Source organism: Podarcis raffonei, chromosome 1 (assembly GCF_027172205.1).
Source record: "Podarcis raffonei isolate rPodRaf1 chromosome 1, rPodRaf1.pri, whole genome shotgun sequence".
Taxonomy (NCBI): Eukaryota; Metazoa; Chordata; class Lepidosauria; order Squamata; family Lacertidae; genus Podarcis; species Podarcis raffonei.
The window spans coordinates 16,837,111-16,856,843 of NC_070602.1; the positions used below are offsets into that span (position 1 = coordinate 16,837,111).

Below are 19,733 nucleotides of genomic sequence, written 5' to 3' on the forward strand. Positions count from 1 at the left end.
CAAGCCAACTGCTTTAAACTCAGGAGGATAGAAGTAGATGCATGCATGGGAACTGTGCTTCTGTCTGCCAATCAGCACCCCACACATGTCACTGACCTCCAAAACAGCACGCCTAAGAACAATTTCACCGAGACACCACCGGGACGCGGGTGGCGCTGTGGGTAAAACCTCAGCGCCTAGGACTTGCTGATTGTCAGGTCGGCGGTTTGAGCCCCTGCGGCGGGGTGCGCTCCCGTTGCTCGGTCCCAGCGCCTGCTAACCTAGCAGTTCGAAAGCACCCCCGGGTGCAAGTAGATAAATAGGGACCGCTTACTAATGGGAAGGTAAACGGCATTTCCGTGTGCTGCGCTGGCTCGCTAGATGCAGCTTGCCACGCTGGCCACGTGACCTGGAAGTGTCCTCGGACAGCACTGGCCCCCGGCCTCTTAAGTGAGATGGGCGCACAACCCTAGAGTCGGACACGACTGGCCCGTACGGGCAGGGGTACCTTTACCTTTACCTTTAAGAACAATTTCACCCTAGGGGCTCCTTCCTCTGTGCACCAGGCACTGGAGGAGGAAGTAGCTTCGCCCCATGCCTCGTGGGGCCAAGGCTCCTTCCTCCATGTGCCAGGCGCTGGAGGAGGAGGCAAGAGACTGGGGCAGGCAGCTCCACAGTGCCCTGGTATGTGGTGCCCTGGCTGATGTACTCCGTCTAGAGCAGTGCCGCCCTCTTGGACTTGACAGGAAGCGGCAGAAGCTGTGCACAGTGATGCTCATTGTCTCCATGGCTGGCAGCTGCCTTCTTCCTCCCTGCCAGTGTGGTGTAGTGGTTAAGAGCGGTAGACTCGTAATCTGTTGAACCGGGTTCGATTCCCCGCTCCTCCACATGCAGCTGCTGGGTGACCTTGGGCTAGTCACACTTCTCTGAAGTCTCTCAGCCTCACTCACCTCACAGAGTGTTTGTTGTGGGGGAGGAAGAGAAAGGAGAATGTTAGCTGCTTTGAGACTCCTTCGGGTAGTGATAAAGCGGGATATCAAATCCAAACTCTTCCTCTTCTTCTTCTTCTGACATCATAATATACTGCCATATCACAAAGTTTACCTGGTGGTATAATATGACACTGGAAAGCAGATATCGCGCAACGCTACTCATGACATCATGCAGGCTCTCATTTAATAGCCAGCGATGAGAAACTGGAACTAAGGACAGATTCATCTAATGCATTGAGATATAAGTGCTGGGTATTTATAGAAAGTACACCAAGGGACTGGTTGTATGAGTAAACTCAGCCCCTTTACTTATTTCTGCATGGGAAATAGCTGATGATCTCAGAAGCTTTCAAACTCTTACAGTCAATCCATTAAAAGGTGCTATTACACGACTATTACACAATTGCAAAGCTCAGTGTTCTCCTCCATCGATGCTGTTGGTTCAATCAAAGTTCTTGTCTGAGTCCTTTAACAGAATATCTACCCAGAAAAGGGTATCCACTTGACATCACCAATGCTTTTACAAAATCTCTCTCTCTCTCTCTCTCTCACACACACACACACTCCCCAGTAACTTTTGTTCACAAACAACTTTGCTTCTAACCTTCTGTACTACTAGAGTAGGCTTACTTATGGAACAATGCATCTGAACACAATAAAAAATTGATGCAGACATCTTTGCAAAAGCTAAAGCTGAATGAAACATAAAAGGCTTTTGGAATGTTAGCACAACACTAAAAGCCTTTCCATCTCTGCCTGTATGGGAAACCCATTGCAGCAATCTGTAAGTATGCATTTGGACATGGCTTTTTAACACCTATCATCTGTACGGCTGTATGATAAAGCAAGATGACATGGCGTTAACAGCTGCCTACTCCAAAATGTATAGAGCAACATGCTAGAAAACGCCTGCACAACTTATGACACACCTTTATTTTATTTTATTTTTAGTGATATATTTATAATCCACACTTTCATAAAGTATATCAAGGTTGGCATACAACATACAAAGCACCCATTAAAAGAATTAAGAACATCAATAAATACCGATTGGTTAAAAGGAAACAAGATCATGTTGCAAAAGGCCTATCTGGAAAAAAAATGTTTTCAAAAGAGGCCTGGATGGAAGGAGGGAACTCTACAATTCTATGGTCTAGGAATCTGAAGTTCCTGCCAAACTTCTACCTGTTTGGCACGGGACCTGCCACATGAAAGCAAACTGAACCTCAGGGACATGCAGGAATCACCAGAAGTGCTCTATCAGAGGATGTCAGTTGACTTAAATGGAACATAAGGGATGAAAAGGTCCTTAATTTACTTTGGGCCCAAGTTATTTAGAGCTTTGTGAATTAATCCAAGTAACTTGAACCTGGCCCAGTAGCATAGCTTTCTCTCAACAGCAGAGTAGCAGGGTTCCAGTAACCTGTTCCTGTGAGCAGTTTGGCCATGGCATTCTGTACTACCTGCAGCTTCCAGACCATTTATGAGGGCAGACCCACCTAAAATGCATGACAGTAATCAAGTCTTGAGGTTGCCATTGCCTGGACCAGGCTGTCGTAGTCCAGCAATTGGCATTCCAGCCAGAGCATACCACGTTAAATGCAACCCACCAACCATGTATGCCGGTGCAGCAGAAACTTGCGAAATCTCCTGGTCATGTTGCCAGCTTGGTTCTCCTGTTCTGGACAACTGCCTTGAGACCAAGGAGGTCCATTCTAGTCAGGTAAGACAAGGTGCATACCCATGGAGCTAGCTTAGGAAAAACAAGCCAGATACCAGACTCAGCGAGAAGCTACTCATGTTGCTCCAGCACCAGCCTGGAACTGACTGGTGCCAGGGATGGGGAACCTGTGGCCCTCCAGATCCTGGGATTTGGACTACAACATCTAGAGCTGTGTTTCCCAAACTTGGGTCTCCAGCTGTTTTCGGACTACAACCCCTATCATCCCTAATCACCGCTCCTCACATCAAATGGGGGGTACCTTTTGCATGAGCGCACACAGTGCTCCTGGTAGCATGGGCTGGCTTCGCTCTCCCCAGACTGGATACCTGGAGGTCTCTGCCTACCTCACCCAATCCCCCAATGCCGCCTGGGGGGGTGTTACCAGGAGATCGGCCAGGTAGGGGGAAAGGACTGCCCTGCCAATACAACAGAAGGAATATTCAGCTTGGGGGTCGCCTGGGGTTGAAGGGACTGTGCCTGTCCACGCAGTTATCAGGACCAGTGTGGTCAGGGGTGATGGGAAACAGCTTGAGACCCAAATTTGGGAAACACTGACTTAGATCACTTCCTCCAGTGTGGTGTAGTGGTTAAGAGCAGTAGACTCGTAATCTGTTGAACCAGGTTCGCTTCCCCGCTCCTCCACATGCAGCTGCTGGGTGACCTTGGGCCAGCCACACTTCTCTGAAGTCTCCCAGCCTCACTCACCTCACAGAGTGTTTGTTGTGGGGGAGGAAGGGAAAGGAGAATGTTAGCCGCTTTGAGACTCCTTAAGGGGAGTGATAAAGCAGGATATCAAATCCAAACTCTTCTTCTTCGTCGTCTCCCCCAGTTTCCAGCAACTGGTATTTAGAAGCATTACGGCCTCTGAATGTGGAGGTAGAACATAGCTATCGTGGCTGTTAGCCATTGAGAGCTTTATCCTCCATTAATTTCTCTTATCTAATCCTCTCTTAAAGCCACCCAAGTTGGTGGACAGCATTGCCTCCTGTGGGAGCCTGTTCCATACTCTAACTATGCGCCCAGTATGAAGCACATAGCGGAGTGCCATGTCCTTATAAGCTCTTCCCCTTCCTCAATGCCCTCCTCCTTTTAGCTCCACATAGCAGCTTAGGAAAGGCGTTTGCTAGTGCAGAGTGGGGCCGTGATTCTGTCTTCTACATTCGTGAAAGGATGAGAATTCAGGGTTGCGCTGCATCATCAGCACAGGAAGGTTGTTTTGTGGAGCAAAGAAGGACATCCTCCTTCCCCCAGCGCACCAGACCCATCCATTTTTGGAGGTTCCACTTGCATAGAATGGACACTGGCGATTATCATTTGGCATTTAGGACTCCCAGGATCGGAACCAGCAGGGTGGCGTTCGGAAGAGTCGTCTCATCCTGTGCGCTGCAATATTGTATGCTAATGAATTGGTGTGGGGGAACCGTTCAATCAATGGGCTCGGTTTTCCTCTCGGTGCATTTTGCAAGGCATTGCCAAGGCAACAATGGACGTGAGGAAAGGACTTCCACATCATGAGATCATAAGTGACTGGGCCAGAGAAAAACAGGAAGGGGGGGTAGAGAGAAATGGGGATCTGTTGGCAATTGAAGAACACAAACGCCACTGTGTAGATTTTCATTTTTGCTGTTCTGATCGTGCCTCCTTTTTCCTTTTCTTACCTAACCACCATCTGTTGCACAGGCTAAGTACATACCATACATTTAAAGCACACACCCCGCCCAGAATTCTGGGAACTGTAGTTTCCCACCCCCCTCACAGAGCTACAATTCCTAGCACCTTTAAACAGCATTTCCCAGTTTGTTTTTTTAATTTTTATGTTTGGTAGGGGAGAAATGTGCTTTAGGATTATCTAAAACAAGAGGCTTTGAAAAGACAGGTCTTCTGGTCTTCTGGGACTAAAAAAAAGGATGGGAATATACTTTTGAGATGTCGGGTTCCCAGACTCGCCCTGGCGCTTTCATCCTCTAATTCACAAAAAACTGGGATGGAAGGGGAAAAGCAGAAAAGCCCGCCCACCCACTCTAGATGTGTGTGAAGGGCAGGCGGGGCCAAAAGAAGCCTGACAGCTCAAAATATTGGAGAGAATTGTGTCGAGGGTAAATAAAATGGTTGCATGCCATACATTGAAAGGGGAAAGAATTCAAAAGAAATGAAACGATGCAGGGATAGATATAGATAGATGATAGATAGATAGATAGATAGATAGATAGATAGATGATAGATAGATAGATAGATAGATAGATAGATAGATAGATAGATATAGATAGATACATAGATAGATAGATGATAGATAGATAGATAGGAAGGAAGGAAGGAAGGAAGGAAGGAAGGAAGGAAGGACACACTAGTATGGTAAAAGCTGCAACAGAATCCCTCCTCCCCCCGCACCATCCCGGTAGATTCATCTGGGCAGATCTCAGGAAGCAAATGTTTAAGCAGGCTCCCAAAGAGGCAAGCGTTGTTGGAGAGGGGTGCCTTCCTTGGCCGGGTCTGGCGGAGCAGGGGTTAAAAAAAGGAGTCCGCCTGAAACTTTCCCCCCACCCTCTTGCCGGTGCGGATCAAAGGGACCCCGGCGTGGATCTTAAAGGGCAAGGCGGAATGCGAGAGAGATGAATTAAGACCATGAATTACAGGGTGGGTGGGGGACACACACACAAAAAACAACAACCCTAACGCGATCCCTGAAACTCTCGCTCGAGCTGCGTGCGCGCGCTCCATCTGCCGAGATCTCGGGGAAACGTGATGAATTAAAAACTCCAAGGTGGTGTGGGGGTTTTGGGGGGGGAGGGCGAGGGAGGAGAGAAACTGGAGATCGAGGCAGCGTCTATGTGCCACGTTGGTGCGCGCCTGCCTGCCTCCCTCCCTTGGCTCCTGTTGGACGGGGCCACCCCTCGATTTCAACTTTCTCTCCTGCGGAACCCGCTCGGCACAGTAACCTGTTACTGGTTCTCCTTCCACCTTCCTCCTCCTCCTCTGCCTTCTTCGCCTGGGCGCTACAAACTGAGTCATTCCGTGTTGCCCATGTCTCCTGGGGAGCTCGCCAGCCTTTCTGCAGCGTGTTCGCTGCTGCTGCTGCCTCCGCCGCTGCTGCTGCTGCGTTCTTCGGGAGTTCACCAGTCAACGTGCACCCCTGCTGCTCCCATGCAGATCTGGGGTCCGGGTCTGGCCGGGGCTCGGTAGACGGGAGCCGGCGGCAGCAGCCATCCAAGCCTGCCAGCCAGCCTTTTTGGATAGCCTGAACTATGCATAAATCTGCCGAGTGAACGCTGCTGCTCCCTTTCCATTCACTTGCACCTTGTTTGTTTGATTTCTTGTAGGCCTCTGCGGCAGAGATGGAGAAAATAAGGTAAGTCAACCAGTTTGGGGGTCTCCCCTTCTCTTTCTTTCTTTCTTTCTTTCTTTTCTTCTTTCTTTCTTCTTCCCCTCCCCTCCCTTCCCACCCGCCCTCCTGCACTGCTTGTTATAAGGCAGGCGGTCTGCTGGGTCTTATACTGATTGAAGACCATTCATTTCTTTATTTGGGGTGCTTTGGCTATCTGGAAGTAGATTCGGTTGCCTGGTTTTGGAAATCTCAGGGGTCTGGAGGAAACTGGGGTGGTGGATGGTTGTTGAGAGCCTTTTGCAAAGATGTCTATGTCAGAAGGAGCCTCTGTCTGCACAATGCCATGTTTCCATTGCCAGATAAAATAGGAGGCGATACAGTCGATTAAGCAAACGCAGTAGCCACCACTTGGGTCTCTTGCCAGAGCATGCTTCCTCTGCTCAGTGAGAACAAGCCAGATCAAATAATTCACAGGGAAAGAAGAGGAAGAGAGAGCTGTCAGTTGAGGGGCTGGGTGGGAATCAACTTTGCATCAAAGCATGCAATTGCCTGTTGTTTGTTTCAGTGTAAATGGTGTAATATTGGTGTTTGGTTTTTTTGTTTTATGTTTATTTTCTAGCTGGGGTTTTGTTTTGAGTCATTTCTTCTGTGTTCAAAATGTTGTCTGCCTGTAGAAGTTTCTTCTTAGCATCAGCCCCCTGCTTTCAATCAAAGGGGAGATGGCATTTGGAAAATGTGCAAGTTTCCGAGCTCATGTTTTGAGTGTTGCTTGGGAGGTTTCGTTTCTGTATGTCGTTGCAAGGCATTAAAAAAGAAAGGAAGGAAGGAAAAGCCATAGATTTCTTATGGAACCAATTACGACTTGTTTTTGTACAGCGCACAATTAAGTGTGAATGATCTTGTCCACACTTGGAAATAAGCTTCACTGAAGTCCATGGGACTTTCTTCAAAGTAAATATGCATAGGATTTGGACTGTATGCAATACAGTGGGGTTTGGAGCTATGTTACATCCTCCCTGTGATTTGACAAGGTTTATATTACCGTCCAAATGTTTTCTGAGCCAGGGATGGAGAACCTGTGGCTCTCCAACTGTTGTTGGATTATGGTACCTATCATTCCTGGCCATTCGCAGTGCTGGCTGGGGCTGATGGGATTTGGAGTCCAACAGGTTCTCCATTTCTGTTTAAAGATCTGGGGTTTATCAAGAGTCTTTCCTACAGCTTCCAGTAAGCCATTGCCATCGGTAGAGCCAACAGAATACAGCTTTCAAACTCGTTGGTGTCAAAAGGGCGGCCACAAAGTTATTAAAAAGTGTCAGAAAGTTGCAAAGCTCTGATGAAAAGGTAGACGAACACAAACGGGGGGAAACAGGAAAACTGAATGGGTTGCTTTAGCTGGATCTTAGCTGGGGGAAGTGCAGGCAGGATTAGTATTCACGAAGACACTGCTTCTGAACACACCCTTGACACTGGTAGCTTTCTTTCATTTCTCATTCATTACTGCTTGGCCTCATGGCCATCAGGGACTAGCCTGGAGGTTCGTTATGGTTCATTAGTGGTCTACAAATACATGGGGATGGGAAGAGTCTGTGTAGTCCAAAAGTATTTACTTTCCTTCCTGTGAAGAGCTTTGCTGCTGCTGCTTTGAGTGAAGGGTCCTCTTCTGTGTCCTCCATTGATTTAAGGCAACCTGTGGCCCTTCAGCTCCAACCAGCATGACCAATGGTTGAGAATGATGGGAGCTGTAATCCAACAACATCTGGGTGGCACCATTTTGGGGAAGGATTGCATTATTCACCCATCATTGTGCATGTTGCCTTCTAGTTATCAAATTCCACCAGTCAGGGAACGAACAACACTGAATCAAATCCCACATATAGGATATTGCCTCTAGGCATGCCTAACTGTGGAAGATGTTACACTTCCTTTCAGTATTTCCATACCATACAGAACAGAGTTGGATAACCTGCAACCTGCTATGTTGTTGGATTCCAACTCCCACCAGACCCAGCCAGCATGACCAATGCTCAGGGATGATGGGAGTCAGTGGTCTGGCAATATTCAGAGCTTCCTCGACTGAAGAGGTTGAAGGAATGGGAAGAGATGGGCTGGCCGGGCCTTTTCAAGCGAAGGGAAATATTGTCAACAGAATTATGCTCCAGTCCTCATTATTCAGCCAGAAAAGCCACCGAATTGTGAATTCAATGTAAGTTAATTCTTGCTTCTGCCACAGCTCAATGATTTTGTCATGCAACTCCCCCCCCCCAAGACTCTGTTGGGCAATAGCTCAAGAAGGGCCCAAATTTTCAGAGCTGTACATTTTTCTGCAATCACATACCATAAGATATGATCACTGATCTGTCCCTTTCGCAAATGGGAAAGTGGGGTTGAAAGAAAATGCGTTTCCCCCAAACAAAGCAATAACATCATAACAGAAGGTATTCTGGGGCAAAGCAGTGCCACAGAAAGCTAAGCAGGCTTCGTAGCCCCAGAACTTCAAACACTGATTTCAGGAGCAGCCAACACAGATTCCAAGCCCCAGCCAACATAGCCAATAGCTATGAATGCTGGGAGTTGTAGTCCAACCATGACTAGAGAGCACCTTGTTGGCTACTGCTGCTTTAACTAGTCAAAGGTACCTCTTTTTCTGTTCAACTGACTGGTTCTACATTTTCATTTATTTAGGCATCTTCTACTCATCATTAAACTCAATCCTAGAGCAGGACACAACGTGGAAATATATACTACATGATAAAACAATTTTTTAAACAAAAAACCAAACCACAACAGCAGTATATCAGGGTTGCATCATGGCAGCAAGAAGGAGACAATTGCAACCTGTTCTTAAAGTAATAAAGTGGACTGATATACTCCGCATGCATGCCAAAGGCACAGGTCCCCTTTCCTGCATAAAACAGGCTGTCTGACATCCGGTGCAAATAGCTATACAGTGGTACTTCGGGTTACAGACACTTCAGGTTATAGACTCCGCTAACCTAGAAATAGTGCTTCAGGTTAAGAACTTTGCTTCAGGATGAGAACAGAAATCGTGCTCCGGCAGCGCAGCGGCAGCGGGAGGCCCCATTAGCTAAAGTGGTGCTTCAGGTTAAGAACAGTTTCAAGTTAAGAACAGACCTCCAGAACGAATTAAGTTCTTAACCCGAGGTATCACTGTAGTTTTATGAGGCAAGACACTCATAAGTAAATGCAATACACTCCCTAAAAATGCGCTTTATTTTTTTCCTTTTGGGGCCATTTCATCTTGAGTGTATGCAAGGACTGGGCTTTTAAAACCTTGCTGGAGGAGGTGACAGGCTTCTCTGTCTCCTGAAAATCTGAAAGAGAATGCTGCTTCTAGATATGCAACCAGCTCTCTCTTTATTTTTGCCATCTTGGCTTAAAAGACAGTTTTGTATATAGCCTCTGATGCTGTCCCAACACGAGCACAACCTGGAGTTATCACATCTGGCTTGCGTGGCGCTCTTCTAATATATTGTTTTAAGCAACGCATTTCCATTTATAACACTCACCCACATCACTCTTCATAATCAGGAGGTCCATTTCCACTAGAGGAAGTCCGAGATGAGCTTTGAGCTGTGGCTGCACTCGGTGTAGAGGCCAGCCAGGAGACCCAGCAGTGCCTTCATATTCAGGATGCTCTGGCCATGCCACGGCCCATCCACCAGCAGTTAGCCCAGCCTCCCCAGCTGGGGCAGCCAGCCAAGCCCACCAGGCAGGAGGGAGAGGCTACCACAAAGATGCTGAGGAAGCCTCAGCAAGATCCTGTTGGCCTGGATGAGCTTTCGGTGCTCAGGCCACCGCACAAGGAAGGCATGAAGCTAAGGGTGATGGCAGGTGGAAGCATCCTGAACATGGAGGTGTTGGTTGGCCTCATACCGAGTGCAGCCATGACTCACCACTCCAGATGGACAGGTTCATCTTGGACTTCCTTCGGTAGAAATGGACCTCCTAATTATCAAGAGTGACATCAGTGAGTTCCTCACGAACGGTGCCTGGGCACGCTACTCAAAGTCAACATCCTCCTTACCACTGGTGGTGGGCCCGAGAGCCCCACAATCTTCAATATTGAGGGAATAGCTCAGTTGGTAGAGCATGAGACTCTTAATCTCAGGGTTGCGGGTTTGAGCCACATGTTGGTTGAAAGATTCCTGCATTGCAGGGGATTGGACTCGATTAGTGGTCCCCAATTGATGGTCCTTGGACCCCAGGGGGTCCACATAACCCACCCAAGAGGACTGTGACACCATTCACATAACAAAAAACTACCATAAAGATAACAACATTTTCAAAAGTAAGGGGTCCATGGATTGGCTTTTGAAAAACAGGGGGTCCACAGTACTAGCTAACCAGGAACCACAGAACTAGATATGATTCTCGTGGTACCTTCCAAGGATATGATTCTATGATCTCACTAACCCTGCCACAATCTTCCAAACCCTCTCTACCACTCCCTCTCAACGCTGTCACCTCAGCCAAACATTTATTTTAATTTACCTGATATACTTACCTACACATTTCACATAATACATGCTGTCGCATACTAGTTTACTGTAATTACGCTGATATTTGCACAATATCATTTACATATATATCACAACATCATAACCACCTGTGTGAATCACATCATTCTCCTGTAGCTCAGGAGGTTTGCCAACATGGTGGCCTTCAGAAACGGCAGGACTAAAATTCCAATCAGCTCAGCCAGAGATTGTGGGAGCCATAGTTCAACAACAACTTCTGGAGGACTCCACGTTGACTGTCCCTCCTATATCTCAGCTACCCACAAAATCATCACAAGTAAAAATTGAGATAATTTCCTCTTGTCATGAGAGAGTTTCAGCGACATCTATACAGATTCCCAGCTTTAAAAGGAAAAGAGAGAGTGCATGCTGATGTGAGTGGGTTGTTAAGAGTTCATTAACAGGGCTTCATTTAAACTCTATCTCTCCATTTATATTTACTAAAAGGTAGTAAAACTGGAAAGGCTCTCCCACTGTAGAAAACTGAAAGATAGATGATGGACCATGAACTCCAAGACAGATCTTTGTAAAGATGTGGAGATGGGAGAAGCCAGATGGGAACACTAAATAGTAGAGCTCTGATTAATATTCTTTGGTTTCAATGTTGAGGTTTACTGTAGCAGTTTTACAGCACATTCACAAACCTGTCTACTCAGAAGTAAGTCCCATGGATACTGAGATTCATCTCTTTTCCAATCTTCAACATTCACCCTTGTTTCACTTGGCTTCCACTTTCCTTCCTTCTCCTTCCTGGATTAGTTGCAAGAGTGATCCCACTGAATCTGGGGTCCTGCACTTAATGATTTGACTTTGCAAAAACTACATAGACAATCCGATGTTGTTATGCCATGATGTTGCTGTGCGAAAGTGGAGGCAATTCAGAGAATAAGATGAACGAACAGTGCAAATGAACGAGCAAGTAGCAAATAGTCTAAAAAGCGAGCAAAGTTTGCAAAAGCCCAAACAGCATAATCCTAGGTATGTCTATTCAGGAAACTCTAGTAATGTTGAATTTAGTAGGACTCACTCCCAGAGAAATGCGCTCAGGGATGGATTCAGCCTGAGTCATATGGGCTTGGTTCTTCTAAAGAAGCAAAATGTGTGATCTCAGCACTCGCCCAGTGAAAGGGGCAGGGTTCCATTGTCTGCTTCCATGGCAGCCGGAACAACTGCTGGGTCAGAATTCTTCTTCACATCAAACCTTCTCAGCAAGAAGCAGTGCTTCAATACTGTGATGTAATCCTGCATATCATAATCTCTTTGCTGGAGAGTGGGTCAGGAGAATGATTATATGCCATCAAAGATTGGTACAGGTAGAAGAACTGAGCAGCACCACAGAGAGGAAGCCTTGATATTTTCTTTGTCAGTACCACAATTTCTTATTCCTTACTGTCTTGGGTATTTTAGTTATTCATAACTATTTCTTTTTTTAAAAACTGCTTTACATTTTAAATCTGGTTTATGCCACAAATTCAGGGGAATGATGAGCCCCTTGCCATACCAAAATTTTACTTTGTTTCAGTTTAGGATGGACTGAATTCACCAAGTTGGTGCCCTCAATTGGTAGTTTTGGACTCTCAGCTCCTGTCAGCCAGTGGTCAGGGATGATGTCCACAAGTTCTAATGTCACGGGAGAGGGAGAAAAACTTTTCTCTATCTGCTTTCTCCATGCCATGCAGAATTATAAAGAGTCACAAGCACTGCAAGCTTTCACCACAGGGGAGCCATGACACCCTCTTGATCATGTTGGCTGTGGTTTTCTGACCGTTTCCCAACTCTGCAATATCCTTTTCGAGGCGAGGTCACCAGAGCTGTAGACAATATCCCAAATGCAGTCCCACCATAGATTATGATATTAGCAGTTTTCGTTTCAATTCCTTTCCTAATGATGGATTTTGCCTTTTTTCACAACTGCCACACACTGGGTCAACATCTTCGTCAAGTTATCCTAGTGACCCCAAGTTCTCATTCCTGGTCCATCACTGTCAGTTCAGGCCCTATGGGGAATTAAACATTTTTGCCCTGACATGCTTCACTTTACGTTTGTTGGAGTCCAACACTGTCTGGAGGGCATCAGGTTGGCAAAGGCTAGTTTAGGCTGTAGATTTCTTGGAGCTGGGACTTTCCTTTTGCTTATTATGGGTTGTATTCAACATAACACTAAGGCTACAGGGCTGTCTGTCAGCACAAGGATTTATCCTTGCACAATGGAATATTCTCCTCAGCTTTCCCTGTATGCCCCCTAAATCCATTCTGGGGGTTCCACCCAACCCTCTGGAGCAGATGTGGGAACAGTGTGGGGGCACATGGTGGGAGGAGAGGGGGAGAAGTCTTGTTTTCCTAACACTAATCCTTGTGTGCACACAACTATTTCATTGACTGATGTCCTATGTTACAAATAACAATATCAAGTTCTGTGTGCACTGATGGTACAGTAGAAAGAATAACATTGACTTAAATGAAGCTTGACATTTTATGCTGCATCAGTTTATTTTTTAAAGTGCTTCCTTCCGTTTTCCTTTGCATTAGCACAGGGCTCATCCAAACTTACCTCTATTCCGTGTTTCCAAGCGGTTTCTCCATCACCACCACCACCACTACAGCGCATTCCCCAGGAAAACCTGTGTTTGTTTGTTTCCCCCCCCCAAAAAAATGTTCATTTTATAACACAAATAAACAACACAAACAGAAAACAAACAATACGAACAAATTCTTGTCTTGTCCTTATTTTTTCTAAACATAGTTAGGTGGGCTTCCCCAAATCCCCCCTATCTGATTTTCATTTTACCTCATCTTTAGCAGTTACATATATCATCATTTCTAACCATTTTTTTATCACGCTTACTTTAACCATAAAAATCTTCACATTTTATTACTTACAAATAATACTGTTTTAAAATACACTATCTTCTACTTCTAACCCTACAGCCTATATCCACTTCCAAAGCTATTCTAAGATTTAAATATTAACATATTTTTTCAAATATTCTTTAAACTTCTTCTAGTCTTCTTCCACCGTCTCTTCTCTCTGGTCCCGGAGTCTCCCAGGCAGTTTGGCAGGTTCCATATAGTCCATCATCTTCATCTGCCATTCTTCAGAAAACCTGTGTTTTACCACTGAATTAGAGCAAACAGCAACCAGGTTTTCCATGGAAAAAGCACTGGGGACAAAGAAAACCCATTCGGACACACAGTTTGAAAGTGTGGACCTGTATCTGGAAAGTCTAGATGAGCCTAGAGACTAGGAGATTCCAAGTAAGGAGAAATTGGCCAAGGTCAGAGGTTAGGGTAAAGAATGGTGGGAATCCAAAACACATTGGGGGAACCAGGTTGGGGGAACCAGGGGGAACCATGGCTAGGATATGCCATTCTTCTCCCTGCTTCTGGTGGATTTCTGCTGCCAGTCCAAATGATGGATAAAAATCTAAAGGTGCTGTATAAATAATAGAGATGGGTGGGATGATCTATTTGAGTCAACATATCTGAGGCTCTTGGGTATGACTTTCATCATGAAGGAACTGAACTAGACTAATTAAATTTCACATTAATGCTTCACTCCGAGTACAACTATTATCTGATCACTTTCCTGGGATATTTGTATCCCAGTAATTAAAGTTACCAGATTAATAAGGCAAAACAGGAGGTGAAATTGCCACGATGGCAAATACAGTCCTTATTTCAAACAAGTGATGATTACTTCCTAGCTTAACCATTCAGTGCTCTGAAAAATATTATTTAAGGAGCAGAGTCAATAAGGTTGAAGCCAGAACTTCATTATACCCAAGGCGAGATTCTGGAATGTAGGGGGAAGTTTATCCAGAAAAAGCAGGGCAAAACTGCAGGAAAATAAAAGATCTATTACAAATCATTCTAGATTCACTGTGTGATGATTTATCTTTAGACATTTAAAAAATCAGTAACGGATTTTTGAAGTTACAAGGTGTTAGAATATCACGAATGCATGCTGGAATCAAAGTTCATTGCTCAGGTATGCAAGACTGAAGTCAGTCCAGTAGTCCTTGGTACATACTTCATGCAAAACAAGATTGTTTGCTATTAAGAGTCAGATGATACCATGGGCTTGTTGTACAGTAGAGAGTCAATCAGAAGTATTCCATTTGTCATTCTAAAATAGACATAGAAGTGACTCATCATTGTGTGAAGAATAGGAAGGACAATAGTTTCTCAGCAGAGGTTGAGTAGCACTTATTCGGAAGTGTGTAAAAGTCAGTGTCTTGCCTAAGAATACTTAAATAGATTTGTGACTATATATGATGCAAACAGGCTTCAATGGTAAACTTGGGCTCTTGCTGACTCTGCTGCATGAAATAGGATTTTATGATACATTTCTGTTGTTTTATTGGACCATTTATGGTGGATTGCTTTTATGTACACCACTCAGGCAGGGGTGTCTGGTGTCTGTTGGGATGTGTGGGGCAGAAAGTAGGGAACCCAAATAGTGAGTGGAGCCAGAGCAAACGATGGATGGAGCCAACCTGTTCTAAATTTGTTCCCATCCTCCTCCCTGATGAGTTCTATAAGGGGCAACATTGAGACAAAGGAGGAGGAGGAAGCAGACACACAGGGCAGTTCCTTGATTGATTGAAATTAAAAGGTTGGCAGATCATGGGCTGGCAAAAGACAGACTGAGGTTGGTGTGGCACAGCCTCATTTGCCCTATTGCACTTAGAAATCCATTGCACTTAGAAATTTGAATAATTAAGTGGTATAAAAATGTCTTAAATAAAATAAAAAGATAATACTCTGTCCAGAGACCAATGGTATACAGGCTTTATTCAATATATCAGACAATGTACAGCATAAGAGTAAGGTCATTTATTGAACAGGTAAAAATATTATATTTGTGGATATCATGGGATGTATTCACGCAACTTTTACTCAGAGTAGACCCATAGAAATGAACAGACCCAAGTTAGCCATGGCCATTAATTTCAATGAGTCTACTCCAAATGAAAGTTATTTGAATACAAATGCAAAAAAATATTTTTGTACACGGGTACAGGCATACTTATAGAAAAATGGATTACTGTTACATTTTGCATGATTTTCCACCAACAGAAATTATTTTGCAATCTACCACCAAAGCTGTTTTGTATCTCTTGGTATATTTCTTAAAATAAAACATGCACACAGCTGTCCATATTAGATTGGAATGCTAGCTTCAGTATTGACCATATGATATATATTTAAGTTCTATCAGCCCTTGGAGCTTGAACCAAATACGAGACTTCATAAATGTTTATAGCACACTTGAATCTGAAACTCGAGTTGTTATTTTCTTCCGTCTTTGATATCTCTTTCCTACCAATAACTGAATCGTTGGCTTCATCCTTTCCCAACCTGGTGTCCTTCAGGTACTTTGAACTACAACTTCCACCAGCCCCAGCCAACATGGACCCAATGACCAAGGCTGATGGGAGCTGGAATCCAAAAGATATACCTCTGGTAATTAGGCAGATTTTGCACCAGAGTCTCATCTTGGTTCTGCCAGAAATCATAGTCTTTTTCCCCTGGCTCCATCAACAACCTTGGTACCTCCCAGGTGCTATAATTTTTCATGTCAAGGGTTGGCAACACTACCTGTAGATTCAAGCCCTTCTCTGAAGTAGGACATTCATTATGGTTCAATGTCTGCACTCAGTTTGGCAACCTTCCTAGAAATTCCCAGTCTTGAAACACTTTTAAACCAACAGCAGACTCTGATGAGTCTTGAGTTTGGTCCAAAATGCATCTTTGGAAGGCTAAACCCCCAAATCTACCAAGGTTGGCTTTCAGGCTGGGAACCTGCAGTGGTGCTGCCAACAGCTGCAGAGCAGGCTAGTTTGCAGTAGTTCAGGACCCTGGACAGATCCCTGTAGAACACACAAGGCATTCCCAGTAATAGCTATTGCTCCAGCAATTCCCTGGAAGCCACTGTAAACTCAAACAGTCCTGCAGCCAACGGATTGCACCCCCTCGCTCTGATGAAAGCCAACCGCAAGAAGTCTATGACAAAAGCATCTCTCACTAAATATAAACAAACTAAAAAAGAATATGAATTGAAAGTGCAGACAGTAGATGTGTACCTTTCCCTGTTTGTTTTGTAACACTAAAAACATTTTAATAAAAGCATTTTTTTAAAAAAAAAGTCATGCACTGTTTCTGGGTGGCATCTTCAGGGAAAGAAGATACTGGCAGTGCTAGCTTTTGGAACTCTCCTCTTGTAGAAATCTCCGATACAATTAGTATTTGCAAGGTTCTCTGAAGGTGTGGCTTCTGCCCCCAGCCTTCTCAATCATGATACTTCTCTGAGTTCCACATTTGTAGGAAATTGATATTTTATTGTGGCAGCCCACATACTTTGAAACTCCCTGCCTTATGACATCAGACAGTGCCTTGTACTCTTTTCAGCACCAGCTACAAACATTTTTCTTCCGGCAAACATACCTAGATATGTAGAATATTGACATGTGTTTTAATCAGGTTTTTAGCTTAGTGTTTTAATCAGGTTTTCTTCCGGCAAGCCTACCTAGATATGTAGAATATTGGCATGTGTTTTAATCAGGTTTTTAATTATTTTTAATGTTTAAAATCAGTTGTTTACAATTGTCTTTATTGATAATTTCATCATTTCACTTACTTGTAAACAGCTTTTAGTTTTGTTAAAAGCAAACCACGAGATATATAAGCGTTATGAAATTAATAAAAGGGGAAAAAATTATTTGATCTCAAAAGCACATTTAAAATGCATGTTTGTTATGTTTTGAAGCCAATAACTGTGTTGCAAAATTCAGAGAGAAGAAAAATCAGCACATTAGTTCAGGAGGCAGGGATCAGGTCAGCTCATACTGGAATTAAAAAATATATATATTAAGCAAATGACATCACAGGGGTCTGCTGAGCTCCCTCATTTTGAAAACTGGGATTCTTCTCATTTTCATTTGCTTTTGTCCAATGGTGTTAGAGGAGAAAGAACGAATGAAATCAGCAGTGTGTGGGCGAAACGCAGAAACTGGCGTAAGAAGATTCTATGAACAGACACAGAGGCATGTACATCTCTGTGCAGCAATTCTGCTTGTTGGTGGAAGAAGTGTGCAGACCTCCTGTGTCACACCTGATCCTTTTTGAACTGCAGCTCTAACGATAACTTTGGTGGAGAGAGAATTGGGAAATCCTCAGAAATTAGCCACGAGTACAGGGGAAACTGCTTGTTGAAATGTCCGTGTGCTGTTTTCCTCCCCAGCTGCCAGAATACCTGCTGAAGCAGACTGTGCCTAATTATTAGAGACTTGCCAGGCTGCGGAGTTGTGTTCACAAGACTGAGTGTGCATTCTCGGAGCTTGGGAGTGAGGCTAAACTAATCACAAACTTGTTCTTTTTTAAAAAAGGATCTGCATTTATGTAATAATAATAATAATTTTTTATTTATACCCCGCCCTCCCCAGCCAAGGCCGGGCTCAGAGCAGCTTACAAGCAATAATAAAACAAGATTAATGATTACAACTTAAAAAAATAAATAAAATACAACATTAAAATAATGGAACATTAAAATATTAAAATGTAGCTTCATCGCAGGAGGAGAAGGAAAAGAAAAAAGAAAGAGAGGGAGGGAGGGAATCAAATTGGCTCCAAGCCAAAGGCCAGGCTGAACAACTCTGTCTTACAGGCCCTGCGGAAAGAAATCAGATCCTGCAGGGCCCTGGTCTCATGAGGCAGAGCGTTCCACCAGGCCGGAGCCAGAGTTGAAAAGGCCCTGGCTCTGGTTGAGGCTAATCTGACTTCCTTAGGGCCTGGGACCACTAGGGTGTTGTTATTTATGGACCTTGAGGCTCTCTGTGGGGCATACCAGGAGAGGCGGTCCCGTAGGTACGAGGGTCTTAGGCCGTGAAGGGCTTTAAAGGTCAAAAGCAGCACCTTAAATCTGACCCTGTACTCCACTGGGAGCCAGTGCAGCTTGAAAAGCACTGGGTGAATATGCTCCCATGGCAGAGACCCCGTGAGGAGCCTCACTGCAGCATTCTGTACCCGCTGGAGTTTCTGGGACAGCTTCAAGGGCAGCCCCGTGTAGAGCGAATTACAGTAGTCAAGCCTGGAGGTGACCGTCGCATGGATCACTGTGGCCAGGTCGGGGCGGGAAAGGTAAGGGACCAACTGCTTGATGCGGCGAAGGTGGAAAAATGTCACCTTGGCTGTTGCTGTAAGTTGCGCCTCCGTGGAAAGGGAGGCGTCAAGGATTACACCCAAACGGAAGGCAATGGCACTAATTGGGCCTCCGCAAGAGAAGGGAGTTGGTCCCTCATCCCCATGCCATCCCGACCTAGCCATAGGACCTCTGTCTTCGAAGGATTTAGTTTCAATCGGCTCCCACGAAACCATCCAGCCACAGCTTCCAAGCATCTGGTCAGTGTGTTCGGGGCCGAGTTGGTGTGGCCATCCATCAGCAGATAGAGCTGAGTGTCATCAGCATATTGGTGACAGCCCAGCCCAAAGCTCCGGATATTAAAAAGCATCGGGGAGAGAATTGCGCCCTGCGGCACTCCACACACCAAGGAGTGGCGCGACGACATTTCCCTCCCTAGTGCCACCCTCTGTCCCCGACCAGAGATAAAAGAGCACAGCCAGTTACGGGCTATGCCCTGTATCCCCACATCTGCGAGGCGGTGGTCCAGAAGATCATGATCGACCATGTCAAAGGCTGCTGACAAATCTAAAAGGATCAGCAGTCCTGACCCGCCTCGATCCAGTTGTCTACGGAGATCATCTGTTAGGGCAACCAGAGCCGTCTCCGTCCCAAAACCAGGACGGAAACTGGACTGAAATGGATCTAATGCCGATGTTTCCTCCAGAAACCTACCAAGCTGTTCAGCAACCGCTCTCTCAATTACCTTACCCAGGTATGAAGATTTGAAACTGGGCGGTAATTGGATAGGTCTAAGGGATCTAATGAAGTTTTCTTTAAGAGTGGACACACCACTGCTTCCTTCAGTTCCCCTGGGAATGTCCCCGTGTCAAGGGACAAATTGATAATTTCAACCAGGGCGGTCCGCACAACATCTGGACACTCCCTAATCAGCCAAGACGGGCACGGATCAAGGAGGCAGGTGGTGGGTCTACCAACATCTATCCACATCAGTAGGGAGTATCCGATCGAAATGGTCCAACACTGGACCTGAAGT

The 19,733-nt window shown here is 45.1% G+C and overlaps 1 protein-coding gene and 1 long non-coding RNA gene across 4 annotated transcripts in view; one reads left to right on the plus strand and one right to left on the minus strand.

The window, feature by feature from the left end:
* The first annotated feature begins 5,336 nt into the window (after positions 1–5,336).
* The window catches only part of BEGAIN (brain enriched guanylate kinase associated), a 153,488-nt gene continuing 139,091 nt past the window's right edge, over positions 5,337–19,733 (plus strand). Inside the window, exon 1 of one of the 3 annotated variants that reach the window (XM_053373425.1) lies at positions 5,337–6,040. In XM_053373425.1, the coding sequence (XP_053229400.1) occupies positions 6,027–6,040 (14 nt within the window). In that variant the 5' untranslated portion in view covers positions 5,337–6,026. The remainder of the gene's footprint in view (positions 6,041–19,733) is intronic. The other 2 variants (XM_053373337.1, XM_053373520.1) reach the window with 2 other exon arrangements.
* LOC128406306 (uncharacterized) lies at positions 11,146–11,737 on the minus strand. Its single transcript, XR_008328467.1, has 2 exons — positions 11,585–11,737; positions 11,146–11,414 (listed from the first exon to the last, which is right to left on the minus strand). It is a non-coding gene; the product is annotated as an uncharacterized LOC128406306 (long non-coding RNA).